This window comes from Enoplosus armatus, chromosome 6 (genome assembly GCF_043641665.1).
Source record: "Enoplosus armatus isolate fEnoArm2 chromosome 6, fEnoArm2.hap1, whole genome shotgun sequence".
NCBI lineage: Eukaryota > Metazoa > Chordata > Actinopteri > Centrarchiformes > Enoplosidae > Enoplosus > Enoplosus armatus.
This window is the reverse complement of record NC_092185.1, coordinates 5,549,764-5,572,550: the sequence shown is the minus strand read 5'-3', so window position 1 is coordinate 5,572,550 and position 22,787 is coordinate 5,549,764. Positions and strand designations below refer to the sequence as shown.

Here is a 22,787-nt window from a genome sequence, read left to right as displayed (position 1 = left end):
CAATCTTTGGGGGTATCCACAGTTTCCCCAGAGCTTGAATGGGCTGGTACTCACTGGGAAGGAGTATTTGGCTCCTGATTTTTGCCCACATGAGTACTGTGCCTGTACTTTTTATTGTGCATCGCTACCTGACTAAAAAAATCACTAAAACTTAACCAAACTGAAATATAAACAGTGCTCAGATGTCCTTGTTGATACTGATGGGGAAAAAACTAGAACTGGAACTGGATGGAAAGTCCATCAACTGAGTTCAGCTAATGTTGCAGACCTCCCCGTCAACCACAGGTGGTTGCTGCAGTTCAAATTACACAAATACTACATGTAGAACTATCAGTGGTCACATTGAGGCTCCTACTAACTAACAGGTTCTAACAGGAGCTTAAGTTAATTCATATATCGAGAGGAAATGATTACTTACTGTAAAGTGGATGCCGATGCAAACTGCCTGTCTTAATGCAGGTATGTGTGTGCATGAAAGAAAGTCAAAGAAAAGACGTTTTATCTGGCTGATAAGTTATCATCTGTCTCTCCTCTAGGCGTCATTTATAGTCAGACACATCACAGATTTAGACCAAAGATATTAAACTCCTTCAGTTCACATCCCACTGGACACAAACAGGGTCTTTGTCCTGCACAGGTTGGTCTCTGCAGGTTGAAGGCTTGAAGCTTGAAGGTTTATTGTTTTATTGGCAGCATTCATTAAACTATATAATTCTATGAGGTCTAGAGTGCATTCACCGGCCCAGATAAAACAGACTTTTACCGTCTCGTTGCCCTGCTGTCAAAAAGAAATTGGATGTTTCAGTTAAGTTGAAGGTAAACTAATACATTTGGCCTGTGTGGTATCAACATTCAATCATCAATTGTGAATGAAAATAATAAAGCGCAAATGTAAACTTTGTGTTCTTTGTGCAAGTAACTTATTATGTATATCTATAAGTTCAATGCTGCTCCTTTATTTCTATGCCCTCTACACGGATCATCAACAGGTGACAAAGCTGACTTTAGCTTTAGCCTCAGGCTTTAGCATCATATAACATGTAGCCATCAAGCGCATGTTAAAGACCCGTTAGCAGGTTTGTCATGTTTTATATGAAAAATGCGTATGTCTCTGTGTATGATATGTGCTAAACAAGTAGATAGAGATAGTCTGTGTTGTTTTTTGTGCTTTTCCTTTTATTTATTGTAATAATTGTAATGTATTGTTAATTATATTGAGGTTTGGACTGTGTCACTTTGGGCTCTGTGGGCTCACTTCTCACTATTTTCAAAATATTTACAAATCAAACAGTCAGTTTGCTTTTACATTAATGCATGAGTAATAATAATCCGATGATATACTGTATAAGAGTATAACAGTCACAGAGGGCATTTTCCTACTTTTACTTTTAACACTTTAAGTATATACATACTTTTACTTAAGTAACATTTTCAATGCAGGACATTTACTTGTAACAGAGCATTTTTTAATGTGGTATTAGTACTTTTACTTAAGTAAAAACCTGAATACTTCCTCCACCACACCGCACTGCCAGCCAGCCTGACAGATAATCAATATAACAGATAGTCATGAACCCTTCAGACCTCTTGTGCTCTGCACCTCCGCCCCCCTGCAGTGAGTTATGCTTCTGCTTTAAGGACAAGATAAATAAACCCTGGACGTCATAGCAGAGGAGCATGAAAAACACTCAGTGGGGGGAAGGACTGTAACTGTCAGAGAGGAACAGGAAGTAGTGAGGAGCAGAGGGAGGACCTAAAGGCTACAGAGGCAGTTTCATTTTCTGCCAGCAAACTCACGCAACGTATACCTGGGTTGACACGGGAAGCTGTCATTGAGATCCACCTACAGGTAAATAATCTTTGTGTTTTTGATCGTCTCTACAGTAATCTCCTCTGCTGACAGCTCTTTGTGTGTCCTGTTGTTGTCGACTCTGTGAGCAGGTTAGTCAGCTGCAGATTCAGATTGTATACATCAGGAGTAAAATTAGTCATTTCTCTACAGTAGTTCTTTACAACAAGCTTTATTGTAACGCTGGTTTGCAGTTTTGCTGAAGACAAACATTTCACACAGGGACCCACCCTGAGATTTGATCTGCCACTGGGTGAACCTGGTGAGAACTGACACAAACACAAAGGCATGTTATTCCCTCCAGGGTGTCAGAGAGCGATAATTACCTCTCTTGCGTTCACCTTCCAACATGAATGTTTGAGGAGAGGCTCCTGGTTTGGGTTTAAGGTGGAGTTTACCTGCTCATTTGAATGAATGGACAGAGGGAGAGAAGAAAGAAAAAACTGTCCAGATTAAACAAAAACAAGTATTTACCTACCAAACAAATAAAGAACAAATCAGACAAACAAGATATCAATACATACTCACATACAGTGGCTTTAACTACAGTTACTACACAGTAGGGTTTTACTGAGTACTACATTTTATTTTTATTGAGCAGCTTGCTTTGTTGTGTTGTGTTATTTACTGCTAATTAGCAAATGTTAACATGCTCACATGCTAAAAGGTGAACATGGTAAACATTACGCATGCTAAGCACCAGCGTGTTAGCATCATCATTGTGCCGTAGTACAGCCTCAGACTCTTGTAGTTGTAGAATAAAACATGGGTACATTTTGAGTAGTTTTATTTATTGATTGATTGGAGTATTGTGTATATGTATATGTTGACGCCCTTTCTCCCAAATATCATGAGAAATAGTCCTTCCAATTCCTTCTTCCCATTTCAGTCTAAAGCTATCTGAAAAAGGAGAATCTACTGGTAGCAAACATGCAGAGTGGACATTTTGTTTTAAGACAATCATCTCCAGTGTAATATTACATTTTTATTCCAACATCAACTTTGGTTTTGTTTTTGGTAGTAAAATGTGACACAAATTTGCAAACTGTTCAATTTTTCAAAGCCACATATCAAGAGTGACTCAGCGATATTTTACAGTGACAGCATGAATTATTGATGGACTGTCTCCTCGCTCACCTGAAAGGACAGCTCAGCATTACAGGCCTCCCTGATTGGATTTGGAGAGAGACGTTCCCGTGGGAAATCTTCTCTGCACATAACTTCACATAACATCAGCTCAGTTCACCTGAGTGCCGATAACGTCCCTTTAATTAAATTCATGTCAGCCCAGTTCAATACAGAGCCAGTTGCTGATAATTACAGACCTGTTCTGTCGTGAAAACTGCTCACAGTGATGTCTGCAGATATTCCAGAGTCGCGGGGTCTTTTTTTTTACTAGAGGCACCATATTGTCTGTGATGCACCCCAAAATGAATCCTCAGTCAGCTTCTCCTTCAGTGATTACTGTTCAGGAGGTTTTTACTGGGAACCGAATCATCTGCAGACTTCTCCTCCTCTTCGAAACAAATAGACCAGGTGATTAAAACCGGTAAAAAACACAGAATAAAGCAGTTTCATGTTAAAGATCAGTGTTTCTCCGATGCTGTTCGACAGACACAGGAGGGGCTGCGAGCCGAGCTGCCACTGACGTTTGCGCAGCTTGTTTCTCTGATAATTAAAGATCCAGACATATGATGATTAAAATCTTTCATCTGGTTAAAATATATAGTTATAAACGTCCAAGATCTAAAAAGTGTATTGTAAAAATGTGGCTTAAAACTGGATAAAAAGTAAATTTATAACGCTGAGCATGCGCAAATGGGATATTACGGCATTGACAGTCGACCAAATGTAACGCACCGTTACCTTGATTCAAATTACGGATTTTGTTTTGTTTTTGGAAACATTTGGGATGAGGAAAGTACACAACTCAACAAAATATATAACATAGGTCCCGTTGTTTTTTAGACATTTTAATGCGGAAAAGTTACATATCATACCTTTAAATTTGAATTAATTGGCTCTGATTTATACCATTTCATTCTCATATAAGCCAACTTCCTCTCTGTCTCTCCAGCTGGTCATGGACCTCGTAGATCCCATCCTGTCCATCGCCTCTCAGATCTACACCCTGGTTGAGAATGTGAAGGCCAACAAGAAGCGCTGCCGTCGTGTTGGTCACCGAGTCAAAGCCCTGGAGGAGCTGGTGAGGTCCATCAAACAGAGGGAGCTGGAACAAACCTCTGCCAACGTAGAAAAAGCTCTCCAGGAACTCTGCATCACTCTGAGATCAGCGCAGGAGCTCATCAAGAAATACACTGCGGCCAAATGGGTGGAGCGCATCCTGAAATCCAGCAGCCACGGAGACGAGTTCGACAGTGTAAACGAACGTCTCAATGATGCCTTCCAGGTCCTGTCTGGAGCTCTGCAGGTGGAGCAGGGGAACATGCTGTACCAGGTGTTTGAACTGGCCTCCAGAGAGAAAGAAGACGAGGTGGACGGGAGGGAGGACGACGCAGAGCTGAAGACATGTGAGGCAAACTGATGTTGCCTTTGTAAAGACAACAGGAACCAGGTCTTCATGACCTTAACTTTGTTCTTGTAGTTTGAATGTTTAAAACTTGAATGCTTAGAGGAATATTAATCAGGTGCATTAGAATAAATTATATGCACATTGTTTTCAGATGGTTAAAAATGCAAAAGCTTAAGTTCATAATACTGTGCATTGATAATGTAGCACTTTGTCCATTAAATGTGGGTTTTAAGTACCTTAAAGATGGACTTTGGCAGACATGAGTCCATGTTTGTTTGCTGCCAGCTCAGATATACTGAAAGTTTTAGAAAAATCTGAGTTTCCTGGTCACATTACAACTTGGATGTTGACAGTCAAAAACTGGTAATTACAAGAGTTTCAATGTGACATGAATGCGGCATTACAGTAGCTCTATTCTCAGAAAACAAATAACACACAACTGAAGTTGTACTTTTAACTAGGCTGCAGACTACTGAGGTGGAGTTTGCGGCACAGAACTTTGCTGAATGGTTAAAAGCAAGATTTAAAAAGAATTGTGCCTTTACTGGGCAAATGTAAGCTATCGTATATTGTTAGATTGGTCAAACAGAAGCACTGCAACACATTTTGTTTGATAGAAGTAAGATGTGTTGAGAATCTTTAATAGGTCAACCAAAAGCTTCACAACACTCCTCATTTGGTCAAACTAACGGAAGTAACAGAAGAATTGTTCAAATGCAAGAATGTTACACAAACACCATTTCTGAATATCATCAACTTCCTCCTACTTCACCCTTGAAGTGTGGTGGGAAAGAAAACACAGGAAACTTCTGCAGTTCCTGAACCTTGTCGTCCCGCTTGCTCCTCACCGACACGAGACAAAATGCATTTAACCAAATTTGAATCTGTTTCTCACTGTGACCAGATCTGATGTAAGATGTGAGATTCAGTCAGAGCTCAATAAGCTGACGTCCCTGTGTGAGAGCAGAGAGGCTGGACAGGATTCAGTGTCTGACTGACTTTCCTTCATCAGTGTTTGTTTGTTCCTCAGTGCTCCTGGACTACATGAGGGTCCAGAAGGAGAAAACAGAGGCCATGCTGAAAGAATTCGAACTTGTTAAAATCAACGTGATAAAGGTTGTGGAGCTCTGTGAGTACACCAAAACACTTTAATATAAGGCAGCAAGATTTTGTTGGACATTTGTTACGAAATCTACTACAAATCTACAAATACACAAGCTACTGCATTACTATTGTTATTGCAGCAAGTAGAAGCTGTTGCAGTAGAAGTAGCTGTCATACTGATGTAGATGTGTTGCTTCTTTTCCTGTTTCATCCAACAGTTTCCTCAGCTCACGTTGTCTGGAATAGAATAAGATAATGAGATAAGATGAAACTTTAATGTAGTGGATTTGATTTTTTCCATGTCTAAAAACACTCACAACTTCCTGTAACTCCAACAGTGTATTCCTCTCATTTATCCTGAGTGCATCGGATTCTTAATGCAGTTCTTCATTACAAGAGTGGCTGAGACTGACAGTGAGTGTAGCCTACGTAATGCACATAGTGTCTCAGCACAATCACAATACAACACCTTGAGCAAAACCAGTTCAAACATGTTATAACCTGTAAAATAGTTTTTCTTTCTGAGCACGTTTACTTGAATCAAAGCTGTTCCATGTGTGTGTGTGTTGGTTCACTACACAGCCAGCAACTACTACCTCATTATTTATTCCTTAAATGTCACGAGTGCAATACATATTTAATACATACGCCACAGAGCAATACATACATATTGTTTTTGTTTTGACCTTTTGCTCATCACAGAGTTGATCACAGGTTATTCCACTGACAACGGACGCAGTTTATTTTCCTTTTGTGTGGCGACATTTCTTCGTTATGTGAACCAATACAAACACAGAGACTTGAAGACACTTCCACATATGACAATGTCTAATATGTACTAATATTATGAAAATAAATGTAAAACAAAAATGTAAAATGTTGGCAGCAAAGACCAAAAATATTTTTTTATACGATTTAGACACAATTGACTAGATGTTAAAATTATCACCCTCTAACAAATTTAAAGTATGTGCGGTTTTTGGTGCTTTTTGACCGGTATAACTCTGACGGTATGTGTTTCTCACATAATCACGTAATTGTGATTTCATCCAGTTCATATGCAAATGAGGTGGTGTAATGGGGGCGTGAGACCCTATGCAAATGAGTCTGACCTTTTCTACTGAGCTAAACTAAAAAAATATCTTGTGACCGTGTGTTTTTACAGTGAATAAGCCCAGCGTCACTGATGAGGTCATCCGGGTGATCAAACCTGACGAGGTGAAGTACGAATATCCCAAAGAGCCCTTCATGATAACATCAACCTCAGAGGTCTACAGAGGAGAGTACCACGGGTTCATGGTGGCCATCAAGAGATACATTGACCCTGTGAACACTAGCCCAAGGTCTGTGCCACATTTCAATACTTTTTTCTTACCATCATCATTTCTGCCTGCATAAAGTCAATCAGAGTCAACCATTATCTGCCATCCCAGAGGCTTGAATTCACGTGTAGACTCAATGTTTTCAAGCATCCATTAAAAGACAAACTGGTGGAGGGATCCTTTCTCTTCCTGAGGCTAAAGGTTTTTTTTGGGTTGGTGTTGGTGTTGCATGCTGTACAGATTGCAAAGCCCTGCTGCAACGCAATTCAGCATTAAAACTGAAATGTTATTGTCAACCATGCGCTTCTTGCCCCGTTCATACTTGCGCTTGTTTGCTTCCTCAGAACTGCTTGTCGGACGGCAGAATACCTTCGGAAACCTCCTCCCACCACACCTGTGGGCGGGGTTATGCTTCATATAATTTGTTCTCCGACCATGTCGGAAGGCAAAAGTGTCTATTACTGATCCAAAAGACCACATTGGAAGGCTAGGTAAAAAGCTAACTTGTTTAAATATGACACATTTTCAGACAGTCCCTCCTGGAAGACATTCATAGTGTGGAACTTGGTTGTTCACATGAAAAGTGAAAAGCTGTGTATCAGACGTTGGAAAGGTGTGGAGGGAGGGGGTTTCTGAGCTTCTTCAACCATCCGCGAAGCCGTTCTGACTGACTATACTAGCAGCTTGTGTCCATCAATGTCTGTAACTTTCCAGAACCGACAATCCAACATTCACGCCCACTTCACGCAGTGATTGGTCAGCTGTGCAGAGGCGAGAAAGTGAGCAGAGTAAAGTCATTAAAATGAGCTCCAGCTTTACCAGCTGCAACATTAAAGTGATGAGCGTATTAATGCATCAGTCATTATAATCATAATGTGATATACACTATTCAGAAATGGACCATTCTGCATGGTGAGCACTTTAATTTTGGTACTCTTACTTCATCCTGCAAGTCACCACACAGTGTAGAAAGTCAAAATTTTGAATGTAGGACTTTCTACACTGCGGTGCTACTTTTACTTAAGTAAAAGATCTAAATACTTACCGCTGCTGAGAGCTGATAGGACTGTGGCCACAAAAACTGTGTCAACTCTACAAGAAACTTCCCTCCTCCACTTCCTGTTGTGACCACGAGCTAAAAGTGATGGTGGATGTTTAAAGGGTGAAGAGCAGCTGCAGTAAAAGCTCTTCTTCCAACACCATCAGTGACTGCTGAATTATATTTGAGCTGTGTATTAGTATGTATAAGTATGTGACATACCGTAGCTGTCCCATATTGGTTGTCAACATAAACATTTTCTCCATATGTAGGGAGGTGCGGTCTGTTTTCAATAAGGAAGTTGAAACCATGAAGCGATTTGAGTCGCCCAACATCCTGCGAATGTTTGGAATCTGCGTCCAGGATGAGGAAGGTGAGTGATCTGCAGCTTGTAAATATCAGGCGCAGAGCAGCTTTAAATTTATAGTCATGTGATGTATCCTTGTGGCTGCCTGTAGGACCAGACCCTCAGTTCCTCATCATCATGGAGTACTGTGAGAAGGGAAGTCTCCGTCAGGTTCTGGACTCCGATTGCAGACTGTCCTGGACCAGGAAAGCTCGTATGTGTCTGGACGCAGCACAAGGACTCTACCGGTCAGCCTACAGTGTTTAGTTATATGTCTGGTTCATTGACAAATTCAAATGCTCCCCTTTCTTCACCAGCTAGTCTCTAACTGTGTCTGCCTGCTGTGTGGTGCTGGGCAGGTAGTGTACAGTGGCTTTATCACAGCTTGAAAACTGCTTCCTGCTGCTGCTGGAAACACTGAGACTGAACGCAAAACCTGCTCAAAACCCAACACAAGGAACTAAAGAGGCTCTGAGTTCAGAACTACAGGCAACCCCTTCTCACTCATTTGATTAAATGACAATATAAAAAAGATTGACTGGTGCAGCTTTAAATAAAATTCTATCTGTTTGATTTATTATTTAAGGTACCATCATGATGATTATCACTGTTGTCTCTCAGACTGCACCAGACAGAAGAAAAATCCAAGGTCCATGGATGCATCAACAGCAGCAAGTTCCTGGTGGCTGAAGGCTACAGAGTGAAGGTACTGAGCGCAATGCATGCTGGGATTGCTGAGGGCCCATTAAAAGTTGGATTTAAGGGGTTGGTGAAAATTAATTTCTTGTTGGTGGTGTTGTTTTCAGCTGGGAGGGTTTGAACTGGCAAAGACCGAGACGTCGCTGAAAAAGTCAACACGGGACAAAGAGATCCGGTCCCTGTGCTACTCCTCTCCGCAGACGCTCAACAACATCAACCACGTTTACAGCAAAAAGTGTGAGATGTACAGGTCAGAAACCAGCCAGGAGTCACTCTGCTCAGCTGCTCAACACCTACAATGCATGTTTGTTTTTGTTCAATTATGTGGGGCCGCTTTCTAATGAGTCACCATTTATTAAGGGTTTATAAATCATTTACTAATGCTGTATAGATCAGTTATAAGCCCTTAATAAGTACATGTTTTGGTTTGGCATGTTGTGAAAAATCATTTTGACTGGTATTTATCATTTCTATTTGGTAATAAGAAAGTTGTCAGTGTTGGTGATTCATTAGTAAATGCTCATTGCTTTTTTGCTTTCGAATAAGCCATCAGGTCTGCAGTTATAAATTCTGTTTAGTTGCTAATAAATATAATTTTGGTCCAGATGCACTGTAGCTGTTTTCTAAAAGGTAGGTGTTTCTTCATGATGGGCTCTTCATGATGAATAAAAGAGGTAAAAAGACAAAATAAGTGTCCTGCTGGAGGGGATAAACACAAACCTGGCAACCTGGTTTATATAGTTTTTTTGCTTGATTTCTGTATGTTAAGTGTCTTTGTGTTACATGAAAGGCACTTAAAATCAAATTTGTCATTATTGTTGTTGTTCATTACAAAAGTTTAACTGCTGGACGCAAAATGTCTCCTACTTCACTGAAAAGTCCATTCTCAGTGTTTGTGCGCTGGAGGCTTCAAGTTTCCACATCACACTGTTTAAGTTTCATACTGGACCCTTGATTAGCTCCAAACTTGTGATGTCAAAAAAACAACAACTGAGATTTAAGGAAAACAGAGAAACTTTCCTCCTTCAGCAGATGAATGTGAAAACTCTGCACAGTGAAGCAGCAAGAAGTAAAACACATTTTTCAGTGGAGATGAATAAAAAAATGATCCTCATTAACTTGTAAATGTTGTGTTTCAGCTTTGGAATCGTCCTGTGGGAGGTTACGACCCGTAGGAGACCTTTTGAAGGTGCGTATCTGCAGAACACAGAAATCAGCATCCAACCCTAAACTTACTGGTTTTAGCATCAAATACTCGCCTCCTTTAAACTTGAGGGGCAGCTGTTAAAAGTTGGAAGTTTTCACAGAGAACAGCGGCTGTAGTCAGCATGAAGTCATGTTGCTTAAAATGGGTTCAAAGGGACATAATTTGCCATCTTGAAGTTGCCTGTTAGAAACAGTAATTTATAATCATCAATATAGAAGGCAAAAATCCAACATTTAAACAAACATCAAAACTTATAACACTGCAAATAAAGGATATGGATGAAATTATGAAAGGTTAAAAAAAGGGAATTAAACCAGCATTAGAGTATTAGATATAATCTTACATAACAATATGGCATAAAAGCAAAGTTAAGCTTAAGGATCCACAATTCACTTAAATCTTACCACTGCAGGTACAGGAATAGTCAATAGTCAGATTTAAAGTCTGTCCAAGAAATCAGGTGATCCAACGATAAATGCTGCTGAAGCTGAAGTTTAATTTCAAATATTTCTCATCATTTTAAATGTACAGCTCCTCAATAAGTTGCTATTTATTACATTGGACTGTACTGTATTGTTTGGCTTCACTGCATTGGTTTTGCATCCCACACAGCAGATACAGATTAGCTGAAAGTTATGTCTGATTTAATTGTTTTTAATTGTAAATGGTGACTGTTAAATAAACCAGCATGCTAACATGCTGATGTAATATTTATCATGATCACCATCTTAGTTTGGCTTGTTAGCATGCTAACATTTGCTAATTAGCACTAAACACAGAGTACAGCTGAGGCTGATGGGAAAGTCATTAGTTTTGCAGGCGTTTGGTCATAAACCAAAGTGTTAGACACATTGAAATATTGACCTGATGATGGCGCTATATGAAAAGTCAGGTGGTCACCCTGGCATTCATCTTCTGGTGACCATGAATGTCTGTACAAAATGGCAATCCATCCGATACTTACCAACTGAGACATTTCAGTCTGAACCAAAGCGGTGGACTGACCGTCAGACCGACATCCCGAGAGCCACGCCACTAGCATGGCTAAAAATACGACTAAACTAAACTTTTCTTCCAGGTTTGCCAGATCATGAAATCTATAAGAAAGTGTGTGAAGAGAAATTTCAGGAGCCACTCCCTGACGACTGTCCTGAACCACTGGGACATCTGATCAACGCCTGTCGAGCCCATGATAGCTTCCAGAGACCATCAGCGGGAGGTAACTCACAATCACTGACATCACCATGTGTTAACTTTAAGGTACATTTAGAGAATGTATCTTACGGACGCTGACTTACAAATGAGTCTGAACAGGTTTCAGTGTAGAATTTTAAAGTCTTTATGGAGACAGTTGTTGTTTTGACTGTTTACACTGTAAAAGGTATCTAACCCCTAACAGCTGACTCTAATGTGAAGTCAAACACATCTCCGACATGTTTGCTCACGTAAACTCTGTTCCACTCCTTCCTTCGATCACTGGTGATCAATATCTTATAATTAAGCGTAATAGATACAAATAAAAATCACACAAATTGTTGTTCATTCATAAATCAAAAGAAAAAAAAATATTTTTTCAGTAATTGTGAAAAATATACTCACAAAAAATGTCTCTAACAATAACAATACTACTGATACCGTGACTATCTTTCTCTTCTACAGTGCTGGTGGATAAACTGCGCAGCGTGGTGGCGCAGTTAGAGGAGAAGGAGGAGAGGAAATACAATTAAAGCCATAAAACTGGCCTGTAACGTGCTGAAAACGTCTATATAATCCACACAAAAGGTTTACAAGGCACTAGAAGCCATACGTTTGCATTTCAGTTGGATAAGCATCTTATATTGTTCAAACCAGGGATTTGTTTGCAAAAATCAAACTTCTTATGCATCTTCTTACAATTTTTGTGTGTTGTTCTAACAGCATGGTAACTTGAAATGTTTTTTTAATGATTATATGTTAAGGAGCTCAAGCACCTGCTGAGGAGGTAATTTCAGGGTAACGTGGAGAGCCCACAGATGACAATACAGGTACAGACTTGTCACTAACACTAGTTCTTGTAACTCCATCTCATCAAACTGAAAAGGCCTCCACCTCCACCAACTCAATCACATTTTCAAACTCTTAGAAAATACCAATTACATGTTTCATGTAGTTCTTTTTTGTTCAAGTTTAATTCTATATTTTAGCCTTCATGTTCACCACAAATTCTCTCTGCGAATAAAAGTTGTGTGATGCAACATGAGGAGTGAGGTTTACATGTTAAAATCTGCCAAATAAAAACAATAAACAAACCAACAAAACCTCCTTGACTTGTCCTTCTCTTACTCCTTTCAATGCACCCTTGAAATCAAGGATTTTTGCTTCCAATATCTGTCCAAAAAGTCACTGCTTGATTTCAGGCATAATTTGTGTTAAAGTGCAATGAACACCCTTTAGTGGGGAAGAATAACAGCTACAGATTGAAACTGTTTACCAGAACATTCCTTTCCAGCATCAGTGTGATTTTAGGCACACGTACCTCACTTAAGATATCAGCAAAATGTTTAGTGACAGCATCACCACTCTTAGTCTTGGTCCAGGGCGTTGCTTCCCCTGCTGGGGGTGAGGACATGCCGGTGGAATTTAGGTAAGACGGTTCTGAGGTTTGTTTGGTTAAAATCGCCAGCTACAATAAAAATACCTTGTAAATTATGATGATGTATTATTACAGGTTTAGATAAGACTTTATTGATCCCATAGTGGAAATTCATAAGCTGCTGGGCAGTATATTAAGTCCAATTTTACCAGCTGCAACATTAAAGAGATGTAGACACGACTGCATCAATAATTTAAAAACATTCGGCATAATTAGTATTTTTACTTTTGGTACTTTAAGTATATTTTTATGCTGGTACTTTTGTGCTTTTACTCAAGTAACATTTCAAATGCTTCCACCACTGGTCATGTTGACATTTTAAAGGCTAAAGTTGTGTTTAACATAAGTGGCACTGAAAACATGAGAATTTGAATCAGACCAAAATGTAATTGTTATTTCACACACAACAAAATAAAAGTCCACAAAGACAGACACAGATATCTTCATCCACATTGAGATGAAATAATTCACTGGATAGATTTGAATTACAAAGATTACTAAAAATTACTATTATTTTACTTTATTTGTCCAGCTTTGTTGTTCTTGTTCTTAGCTGTTATGTATTCCTGTGTAAGTACATTAAGAGCAATGGGGAAAAAAAACAGATTCAAATGCCTTTTATGTGCATGTACACATAATTGGCCAATAAAGTTGATTATGATTTATAATACAAAAACCAGGATCTTCTCCAAATTAATTCTTCCACCTGTGACTTCCAGTAGCCTCTCGTATGATTCATCTTTCCAACATACGATCTTCGGCGGTGACGTTGCGGCAGGATGGGGCGGGCAGAGTGAACTGGCGCCGGGAGATTCGATCCCTGACCGCGGGACCCGACTGCGTTGACACTCTTGTGTGAACTGGAAGTAGCCCACAAACCCACCACAAGCCGTTTGATTTGTTTCTTCGGAGCCATGTTGTTACCTTGTGTGATCTTCCAGAGCGGGATCGGCAGCTGTTAAATCTTCACTTCCACACATGTAGGTGTCCGCTTCGCACCGCGCTGCTGCTACATCCCGAGCAGAGCCAAGTCGGTTACCTAACAAGCTAGCCGCGCTAACGAGCCAAGCAAGCTAACTAATGTCCTGCGTGTTTTTGCAGCAACAACACTATTGTTAATATAAATTGACTTTGATTCGCTAATTGACTTTAATAGAAGGGCGATTGAAGGTATTAAACGCATGTTGACAGCCTTACAGCCTCACCAGTTCTAGCTAATTTTATCTCAAGCGTCCGTGGTTACCTGGGGATCAGAACAGAATCGATTTTTTGTTATTCTATGTTATTCTATAACGTTGCTTATATACTAAGAAGCCACATTAAAAATCATGTTTACTAACGTTTGTACTGAATCAAGGAGCTGCTGTTAGCTCTGTTTTTATTTGGAGGCCTCGGCCACCTCGGTCTCTAGTTCAGTGCTTAGCCGAAGAACGCAACACCTGGTCCTGAGGAGAGCAGCGGGAGGTATTTGACACCACAGATAACAGATAGATTAATACATTATAAACGAAATTTGTTTGTCGGTTGACAGTCCGACACAGCCATACTCAGCGGGGCGGGTTGTCTCCTCTAAAACTGTATACTGTGCCAAGCAACACTAGCTAGCTAGTTAGCACAACATGCAGGTTGTGTAACTTTTGACTTTCTGCAGCTAGTTGGATTGTAATTTGGATTTGGCTCCACTGTGAGAGCACCTGTTGAGGTATTCAGAAGCGTTGTGAAGAACAGCTGGTTGGTTGTCTGCTAAAGACTTGTTAATTATCTGTATACGTGTAATTGCATCCTTACCGTCCAGTGTGCAGAAATGAACCAGGGTAGATTTGTCCCCAGTTCTCCATTGCAGTGAGGCTCCTGCAGCTTCTTGTTATACTGAAAATAACTTTTTACTTCCACTTTCAAAGACGGAGGAAGAAATGTTTGTCTCCAAGATGATAATGCAGAGTGACCTTAAATTATAGTGTGTTACACTTCATCAATCCCAAAAGCAGACTTTCCCTGTCCTCCTGGTTGTGGAGCAGGATCAACAAGTGTGGCAATATCATGTCAACATGAAAATCAGGACTACAGCTTTAAGAGGGTGTGTTAAATAGCAGCAGGAGTAACAGTTAAATGTACTAAGACTATAATAATAATAATAATAATAATAATAACAACAATAATATAATATAATCTTTTTTTGTACCACTTTTCTTAACAAGGTTTCAAGGTGCTTCATAAAGTGCAAACAAACATTTGTAAAATGTATTAGTCAAACATCAGGTCATTCAAACACCACAAAAAAACACACTGTTAAAGACATTAATTACAATTAAAGAAATACATCTAAACACATTACAGAATAAAATCTAAACTTAAGACCTAAAAGGGTTTTTTAATTAAAGAAGGAACACTGTGACAGAACTAGCTAACCTGTGACTCCTCAAAGCCTTGGGCTTCTGTCTGGTTGCTGACTCGATGTGCTGGCAGATCAACTCTAAGATTAAACCGTCTAACCTGTATTCTTTCCCACTGTGCTGCTGTGCAGATGGAGGCCATGGAGGTAGACTCCCCTGTGGAGATGCAGGGAAGAGGCAGCAGACAGCCAGTTGCTGCTGCAGCTGAGGACGCCAACGCACCACACATAATCTCAGACTCTGGCAGCAGCACCGAAGTGGACGAGGATGACGATGATGACAATGAAGGAGGACAGACAGCATCTCGTGCACCGCCCAGGCTTCCTGCCACCTGGGCTTTCAGTCAGAGAGCGGTGGGCAGCGCTGCATCCACACCTTCAGCAGCTCAGGGGGCACCCATACGGAGGAGACTCAGGTACCCACAGCTAAGGCACAAAGGCTTGGTTTATGCCTCGTGACTTTGATATTTCTCTTGCATACTCTTGAGAAAAGTATAATACCATTTTTTAAATAGCTGTATCTAATCTAATCCCCTGTACATTTAGCTCCGTTCAGCTGTAAGCTTTCTACACAGTGTCAGACCCTCGAGTCTCACCTCAGCAGCTGTATTTTGTCAGAAACTTCAGAGTCTTCCTGATGTTAAACCTTTGTGTGTGTGTGTGTGTGTTTGTGTTTGTGTGTGTGTGTGTGTGTGTGTGTGTGTGTGTGTGTGTGTGTGTGTGTGTGCTGCTCCAGGCAGGGCCTCAGAGTGCACTACCCCAGCCAGACTGCAGCACCCTCCAGAGGCTTTCCAGACTTCCTTCTCCGAGCGCCGGCTGCCAGCGTGGCTGAACCCGAGTCCGGGAGCACCACAGAGGTCAGCGAGTCTGACGAGGAGGAGGAAGAGGAGGAGGTGGGGGATGAAGAGGGCACACCTGCTGCTGTGCAGCCTGTTGACCCCCCCGTGCCGCCTGCTAGTCCTCGTCTCAACGTCTCCACCCAACACGCACAACCACAGGAAGCCGTTCCAACCAGTGAGTATAACCTGTATTTACTTTGCTGTTAACTGGTTTTCACAGACCAGTACAGAGTCTGTGTTGTGTTCTGAGAGTCAAGTGTGATTTCTTTTTTTCATCTGTGTTCAGACTCCAGTTCAGTTGCAGACGGTGAGAGGACAGAAGCTCAAAATCAGGATGTCCAGGTAATGTTTAGACCTTTTTCATCTCTCTTCTTTCTAGTACTAGTTTTCTGTATTTTCTTGCAGAGAACAGATTTTGCTAGAGCTATTTTTAAATTATGAATAGTCACTGTAATAATGCTAATAAGGAGTTAACGGTCAGCTAATTAGTACATTTTACCGAATACTAGTATCTGAAGTTAACTCGTCGGTTAGCTTGTTTTCCATTGTCACATTTGATCACATTTTATGACACAGTTTATGATGTTTTAGTGTCCATGTAGCTTGACACTCTTATCATGTCCACCTGTAGCCGGTCCATGTGGCCTCGGCTTCTGTCCAGTCGTCGCACGGCGAAGAGGGCGAAGGCGACAACTGCACTATCTGCTTTGAAGCATGGACAACAGCGGGCGAACACAGACTGTCTGCTCTGCGCTGCGGACATCTCTTCGGCTTCACCTGCATCCAGCGCTGGTTGAAAGCTCAGGGCCCGGCCGCTAAATGTCCACAGGTCAGTGAGGTTACTGTAATAACAGGAAGTTAGAAAGTTCCCCCTCTGGTGTCATAGCATGTGTGTCACACCTGGACTTGTGTGATGTGTTTCTGTTGTTTCTCTTCAGTGCAACAAGAAAGCAAAGCGCTCAGACATCGTTCTGCTGTACGCTCCAAAGCTGAGAGCGCTCGACAACTCCGAGCAAGAGAGCTTAAAGAAGTGAGTGATATTTTCTCTGTTTCACTGATAAGCTAATGAGATGTGGTAGTTTCATTTCAGCTGGATGAAACTTCAGTGAAAGAGTTAGTCTATACTTTTATACTATTAAGTATATTCCACCCAAAGTTGACCCTTTTAGCGCCAAACACCCGTCCCCTGTAGGGTTGAAAGGGGGTTGGCAAAATTTTGGCTGTAACCATCTTGCAGTGCAGTAAATGTGAATTATATGTGTATTTATTAGCAATATTTTATTGAAAGTTGTCCTAACGACCATTGATGCATCTGTCTTATTTCTTCTGCAATACCAACACAACCTGACCTTTGTTACTATGTAAGTAAAGTGTTAGTAATGTAATTGGTTGATTCATATATAACATTTCATGTGTGTGTGTGTGTGTGTGTGTGTGTATATATATATAGGTCTCTGGAGCAGGAGCAGTCTCTGAGGAGAAAGGCTGAACTGGAATCAGCTCAGTACAAACTGAAACTGCAGGTTGTCACCAACAAATATGGACAAGCACAACAAGAGCTTCAGGTATCGGCGACAACTGTTCCTTTTCTAATTTCCTGAAACTTTATTATTTTCTGTTCATAGTTCTGATTAAAGTGAATCTGACTGACAAAAGGTCCCTTCGGTACACTTTAGTCTGGATCCTAAAAGGATTTTTATGGAGGGTGCCACTGGAATAATTAATTAATAATTTCTTTTTCAGGGTTTGAGTCTAATCAGTATATTATCTTATACATTTAAAATACAATAAATTATGTGATGGGTAATGACAGTAAGTAGGTTTTTACATATTATTATCATTATTTGTGTCATGATTGATGTATACATGACAGTATTTACTAAACAATTGGTAAAAAAAAAAAAAGATAAACTATAGATAATTAATCAACCGATAAAATGAATCACTGAAAAACTGGCACAGACATCCAGTGAACTTGTTGTCATTCACATGTCTGTCCTTCCTCTTGATGTCTTCTGGTTAAAACCTTCCCTCCTCTCTCTCCCTGTCTGTGTAGGAGCTGAGGACTCTGATGGCCCAGGCTGGTAGAAGCTCAGTTCCCTCCTCTTCATCCTCGTCCTCCTCGGCGTCAACCTCACTCCTCCTCGGTCTGTCTCAGTCCAGGACGGCCCAGTACAGTTTCTCCAAGGCGGTGTTGGTGTCTCAGACCGGAGGCTCCAGGGTTTTATCCTACTGTGAACCTCTGAGCTGCCTGCTGGCCTCGCAGCCGTCCCCTCACGCCACACTGGTGCCTGGTGAGACGCCCGTCATTAGCAGCACATTAGCAGCACATTAGCAGCCCTAACGACGGCAGTATCGTTTAATCCACCTTTCAGTGCAGCACTTTGGTCCAGAGCAACGTATCTAGACAGACTGCTATGAAACTTGGTCACATTACACTTCTGTCCTACAAATATTCGCTCCGTTTCCATTTTCTTCCATTTAAGACCATACGACGGACAGATTTAAGCATTCACATCCTGTTTCGGTGCGACAGATAGGCATTACATTTATGGAGCATATTCTGGCTCCTCAGAGAGTGAACCCTAGAATTGAATGATCCCGCGGCCTTTGCTGTAGCGCCCTCCTAAGGACACACTTTAAACACACTAAAACACTTGATCTAGCAGGAAAAACCCAGATGATGGTGTCTGATTTGTGCAGACATCACAATGATATGAGCCTTTCCTCCACTTATTTGACTCACCCTCTCACTGGTTCTGTCTCCTCCTTCAGGTTGTGGGGTGAAGAAGGTGAGTGTTGTCAACATGAAGGCGAGTCAGTACGTTCCCATCCACAGTAAACAGATCCGAGGTCTGTCCTTCAACAGACAGAATGACAGTCTGCTGCTCTCTGCTGCTTTGGACAACACCATCAAACTGACCAGGTACACACACTTACACACAAACACACACACACACACACACACACACAGGGAGACATCTAACCTTACTGTGTTTTTTCTTGTGTGTTTTTAATAATAATATGAGTTTATATATTATTGGATTTCATTTCAGAGGTGATGGGAATGAAAGATGTTATCATGTGATAAGTGGACTGACTGTGTGTGTGTGTGTGCGTGTGTATGCGTGTGCGTGTGTGTGCTGCAGTCTGCTCACCAACACGGTGGTTCAGACCTATAACGCAGGTAAACCTGTATGGAGCTGCTGCTGGTGTTTGGACAACAGTAACTACGTCTACGCAGGTCTGAGCAACGGCTCTGTGCTCGTCTACGACACCAGAGACACCAGCACACACGTTCAGGAGCTGCAGCCGCTACGCTCCAGGTACACACACACACACACACACACACACACACACACACACACACACACACACACACACACTTTTTAGGTGTTTTCAGACTTATTTTCTTTGAAGAGAGTTTTGGAAAAGGTCAGTTTTTAGTGTGAAATGCTGGCGTGGTGAGGATGGAAGGTCAAAAAAGATATGTTTTTAGTTTTAGCTGTCTTAGTGTGTATGTGGTCTAAGAGGGTCGACCACTGGTCCACTAGGACAATAGTAGTTAATAGTAGTCTTGATGTTTCCAGGTGTCCAGTGGCGTCTCTGTGCTATGTCCCGCGGGCGGCGTCCAGCTTGTTTCCCTGCGGCGGGCTGATCGCCGGCTCTCTGGAGGGCGGGTGTTTCTGGGAGCAGGTCAACGAGACCACATACAGGCCGCATGTCCTGCCGCTGGAGACCGCCGGCTGCACTGACATCCAAGTGGAGACGGAGAGCCGTCACTGTCTGGTCACCTACAGGCCAGGTGACACCTCAAAGAATACCAGGCTAATGTAGCTAAACAGTGATGTTGACCCCACACCTGCCTGAACAGAACACGTGATGATTCACCAGAAGAATAAGAATAAGAATGAAGTTTATGACATATAGCACTTCTCAAAACCAGAAATTACACACTGCTGTACAAGGAAAAAAGACAAACGTAAAACTTACATGTTACATTAATACTTAACATAAGCCAACTTGCATACACACGTAAATACATACATGCAGACATATTAGTCCAAATACAGTAAGGTTATAAAAAAGGCTCTTAAAATCCCCATACTGATGATTTTTGTGTAATGTATGAAGTGTCCCGTCTCTCCTGCAGGACGCTCCAACCCGTCTCTGCGCTGCGTCCTGATGGCTCTGAACAGGACGCCTCAGCAGGACTTGAGTCAGCTGCCCAGCTGCTCCTGCTCTCCGGTGCAGACGTTCAGCGCCGGCTCGTCCTGCAAGCTGCTCACCAAGAATGCCGTTTTCAAGAGTCCAGATGGAGGCGGGATGCTGGTTTGTGCCGGGGACGAGGCCTCCAACTCAACCATGGTCAGTCCTGTTTGTGTGTGTGTGCCAGGATAGTTTAGTCAGTAGTAGTCTGTGGACTTCCACTAAACCTCATTCCTGATGAAAAACAAAAATGGTCGCATACTTCCTTAGTCATTTTAAAGAGACCAAAGTTGCCTAATTACTTTCCTTAAATTAGCGTATTACATTTTTTGTGGGGGTTACTTAAAAGAGCTTGTTTTGCTTTATTTTGTTTAGTTTATTCTTTGTATTTTTTTACTGTTTGTTGTCATTTTAAAAATCATAAAGATGCCCAAAGACGTTCTTTAATATAAAATAAATTATTTATTTATTCATTTATATATGTATATAGACTCCAAATCTGCCTCAGTACATTTTAAATGTATTTTATTCAGGTTTTTTATGGTTTCTCTTGCGAGACAAAAGTTGCCTGATAACATTCTTTCTCATCTTCTTTTGAACTTTTTTGTCTCCCTCCTCCTACTTTATCTGTCTCCTCCTCCTCTTCCTCCTCCTCCTCCTCGTCAGGTGTGGGATGCAGGCAGTGGCTCTCTGCTCCAGAAGCTTCCGGCCGACCTCCCGGTGTTGGACATCACGCCGTTCACGGTGAACAGCGAGCACTTCCTGGCCTCGCTCACCGAGAAGATGCTGAAGCTCTACAGGTGGGAGTGAACAAGAAGGACTTTCTCTGTGTGTGTGTGTGTGTGTGCTGCTGGTCTCATCCAGAAACCAGACTACAAGAAACCACACACAGTCCCAGAGCACAAGGACAGGATGCGGTCTGTGTGGAACTGCTTTACTTGTCCTCAAATGCTGCTGAACTTTTATCTGTGCGTTTAGACGTTTACAGGGAGTGATCGATCTGAGGAAACATTTCAAATTCACCGTTATCATTTTTAGTTTTTTCTTTTTTAAACCAAACATCCACGTCACTGCGTCTGGTGACCTTTGACCTGCACAGAGAGCCAACTGACGCCTCAGTCAGGTGTGTGACAATTGGCCAGATTGAGAGAGGTTCTGCTGCACCATGCTCCCAGTAACAAGATTGTGTTTACATGAGTCAAAGACCAAATCGTTAATGTCAACGTCAACACGCTTGTTGAAGTGGTTGAAGGCTCGACCTGTTGGTGGTTATCGGAGTGAGATGGTGTTTTTAGTCTGATGGAAGTGATACTTTGGAGGTAAATGGGGTCAGTCCTGCAGTTCAATGACAGACATACCAGTGTGTGTACCAGCTGTAGCTCTTCAACTACAAATAACTACAATGCATACTTGACCTCTTTTATCACCATATTCAGGCTGCACATTTTTTAGGTTTTTGATGTAGCCATTGGTCCCCGTTCACTTCTGTATAGTATGAAAATCAATTAGCAGAGTTTTAGTTGTCTAATGCATCACAAGTTGAGTTTAGGGCTGCAACTAACTATTTTCATTATCAATTAATCAGCTGATCACTGACTTGATTAATCGCTGAATTGTTTGGTCTATATAATGTGAGAATATGGTGGGTGAAAAATGCCCATTGCAAATTCTGAATGTCTTCAGATTTCTTGCTAGTATGACCATCAATATAAACGATATTAAGTTTGTGATCACAAAAGACCAAGAAACGTGAAAAGTTGTCACATTTGAGGAGCTGGAATCAGGACATATTTGATATTTTTGGTTAAAAAATGACTTGAATGATTAATCAATTATCAAAATAGTTATTTAATCTGTAATCAAGTGAGCATTCATTTTTGTAATTGCTACATTATTGTTCCATGGTAATGCAGCAAGCACAGATTAATTAGAAAAATCTGCACTGCATTACATCACAACTAGAGCCTGAATAATATATTGGCAGTATTGATATCAGCCGATGTTTTCTGTCTTATCACAGATACATTGATCTATCGGTTTTAAGAAATGACAAAGATGTGTTTGAGGTCATTTAGAAACAGTGGCTGCATTAAATAGTTTGTCTTCCAGAGTTTATTTTCACACTGTAAAATGTCCTTCTCACTTCATATCTTCAGTACAATTCTTTAGTAATCTTAAAGGGGTCCTTATCAAAAATGTTTATGAAAAATATGTTATTGGTGGGGCTCTACTGAAAATAGCAGTGTAACAAAGATGAGTTCAAACGTGATGTTCACTGTGATGGATAAAACAACTCAAGCAAGAATCTGCTAATAGATTTTTCACATCATCCAGAAATGAATAGAAACTAATGGAAGAGTGCATCAAAATGTCTAAAGCGCAGCAGCATGATTTGCAGGATGGTTATCTGTGATGTGAAGGATGATGGATCTGTAGTAAAAAGGCTAAATCATGCAAAACCACAGGCATGGTCCTCCTGAAGGAACAGCTTTTAACAGGTTAAAGGACCATTACCACTGATTTAACTACAGCTAGCCTATCTTGTACATCACTACTGATCATTTTCCAAATCGTGTCATCACTTTTTAGATTGATTTCCCTCCTTCTAGGCAGCAG

General features: G+C 41.1%; 2 protein-coding genes across 4 annotated transcripts; both read left to right on the top strand.

Moving 5' to 3' along the window:
* The first annotated feature begins 1,784 nt into the window (after positions 1-1,784).
* LOC139286698 (mixed lineage kinase domain-like protein) lies at positions 1,785-12,400 on the top strand. Of its 2 annotated transcripts, none has more exons than XM_070907589.1 (11): positions 1,785-1,849; positions 3,927-4,380; positions 5,413-5,511; positions 6,652-6,829; positions 8,120-8,220; positions 8,306-8,441; positions 8,815-8,899; positions 9,000-9,142; positions 10,032-10,081; positions 11,178-11,318; positions 11,759-12,400. In XM_070907589.1, the coding sequence occupies exons 2-11, from the start codon at positions 3,933-3,935 to the stop codon at positions 11,824-11,826; spliced, it is 1,449 nt and encodes a 482-aa protein (XP_070763690.1). In that variant the 5' UTR covers positions 1,785-1,849; positions 3,927-3,932; the 3' UTR covers positions 11,827-12,400. The 2 variants fall into 2 exon arrangements, with proteins under 2 accessions (XP_070763690.1, XP_070763691.1); XM_070907590.1 differs by lacking the exon at positions 1,785-1,849 and adding an exon at positions 1,909-1,941.
* A 2,855-nt stretch (positions 12,401-15,255) lies between these two features.
* Positions 15,256-20,981, top strand: rfwd3 (ring finger and WD repeat domain 3). 2 transcript variants are annotated; one of them, XM_070907937.1, is made up of 12 exons: positions 15,256-15,539; positions 15,860-16,137; positions 16,261-16,304; positions 16,594-16,791; positions 16,901-16,992; positions 17,413-17,527; positions 18,019-18,256; positions 18,738-18,888; positions 19,112-19,288; positions 19,553-19,767; positions 20,116-20,330; positions 20,838-20,981. In XM_070907937.1, exons 1-12 carry the CDS (start codon positions 15,256-15,258, stop codon positions 20,979-20,981), a joined length of 2,151 nt encoding a protein of 716 aa, XP_070764038.1. The 2 variants fall into 2 exon arrangements, with proteins under 2 accessions (XP_070764038.1, XP_070764037.1); XM_070907936.1 differs by having other exon boundaries at positions 16,249-16,304.
* Positions 20,982-22,787: the final 1,806 nt, after the last annotated feature.

Bases quoted from the DNA above. Each gene is read 5' to 3' on its own strand.
- LOC139286698 (XM_070907589.1), top strand. From the start codon at position 3,933: ATGGACCTCGTAGATCCCATCCTGTCCATCGCCTCTCAGATCTACACC. The intron at 9,143-10,031 runs GTCAGAAACCAG...GTTGTGTTTCAG, and splicing joins AAAAAGTGTGAGATGTACAG to CTTTGGAATCGTCCTGTGGG. The intron at 10,082-11,177 runs GTGCGTATCTGC...CTTTTCTTCCAG, and splicing joins CCGTAGGAGACCTTTTGAAG to GTTTGCCAGATCATGAAATC.
- rfwd3 (XM_070907936.1), top strand. From the start codon at position 15,256: ATGGAGGCCATGGAGGTAGACTCCCCTGTGGAGATGCAGGGAAGAGGC. The intron at 18,257-18,737 runs GTGAGACGCCCG...CTCCTCCTTCAG, and splicing joins TCACGCCACACTGGTGCCTG to GTTGTGGGGTGAAGAAGGTG. The intron at 19,768-20,115 runs GTGACACCTCAA...TCTCTCCTGCAG, and splicing joins TCTGGTCACCTACAGGCCAG to GACGCTCCAACCCGTCTCTG.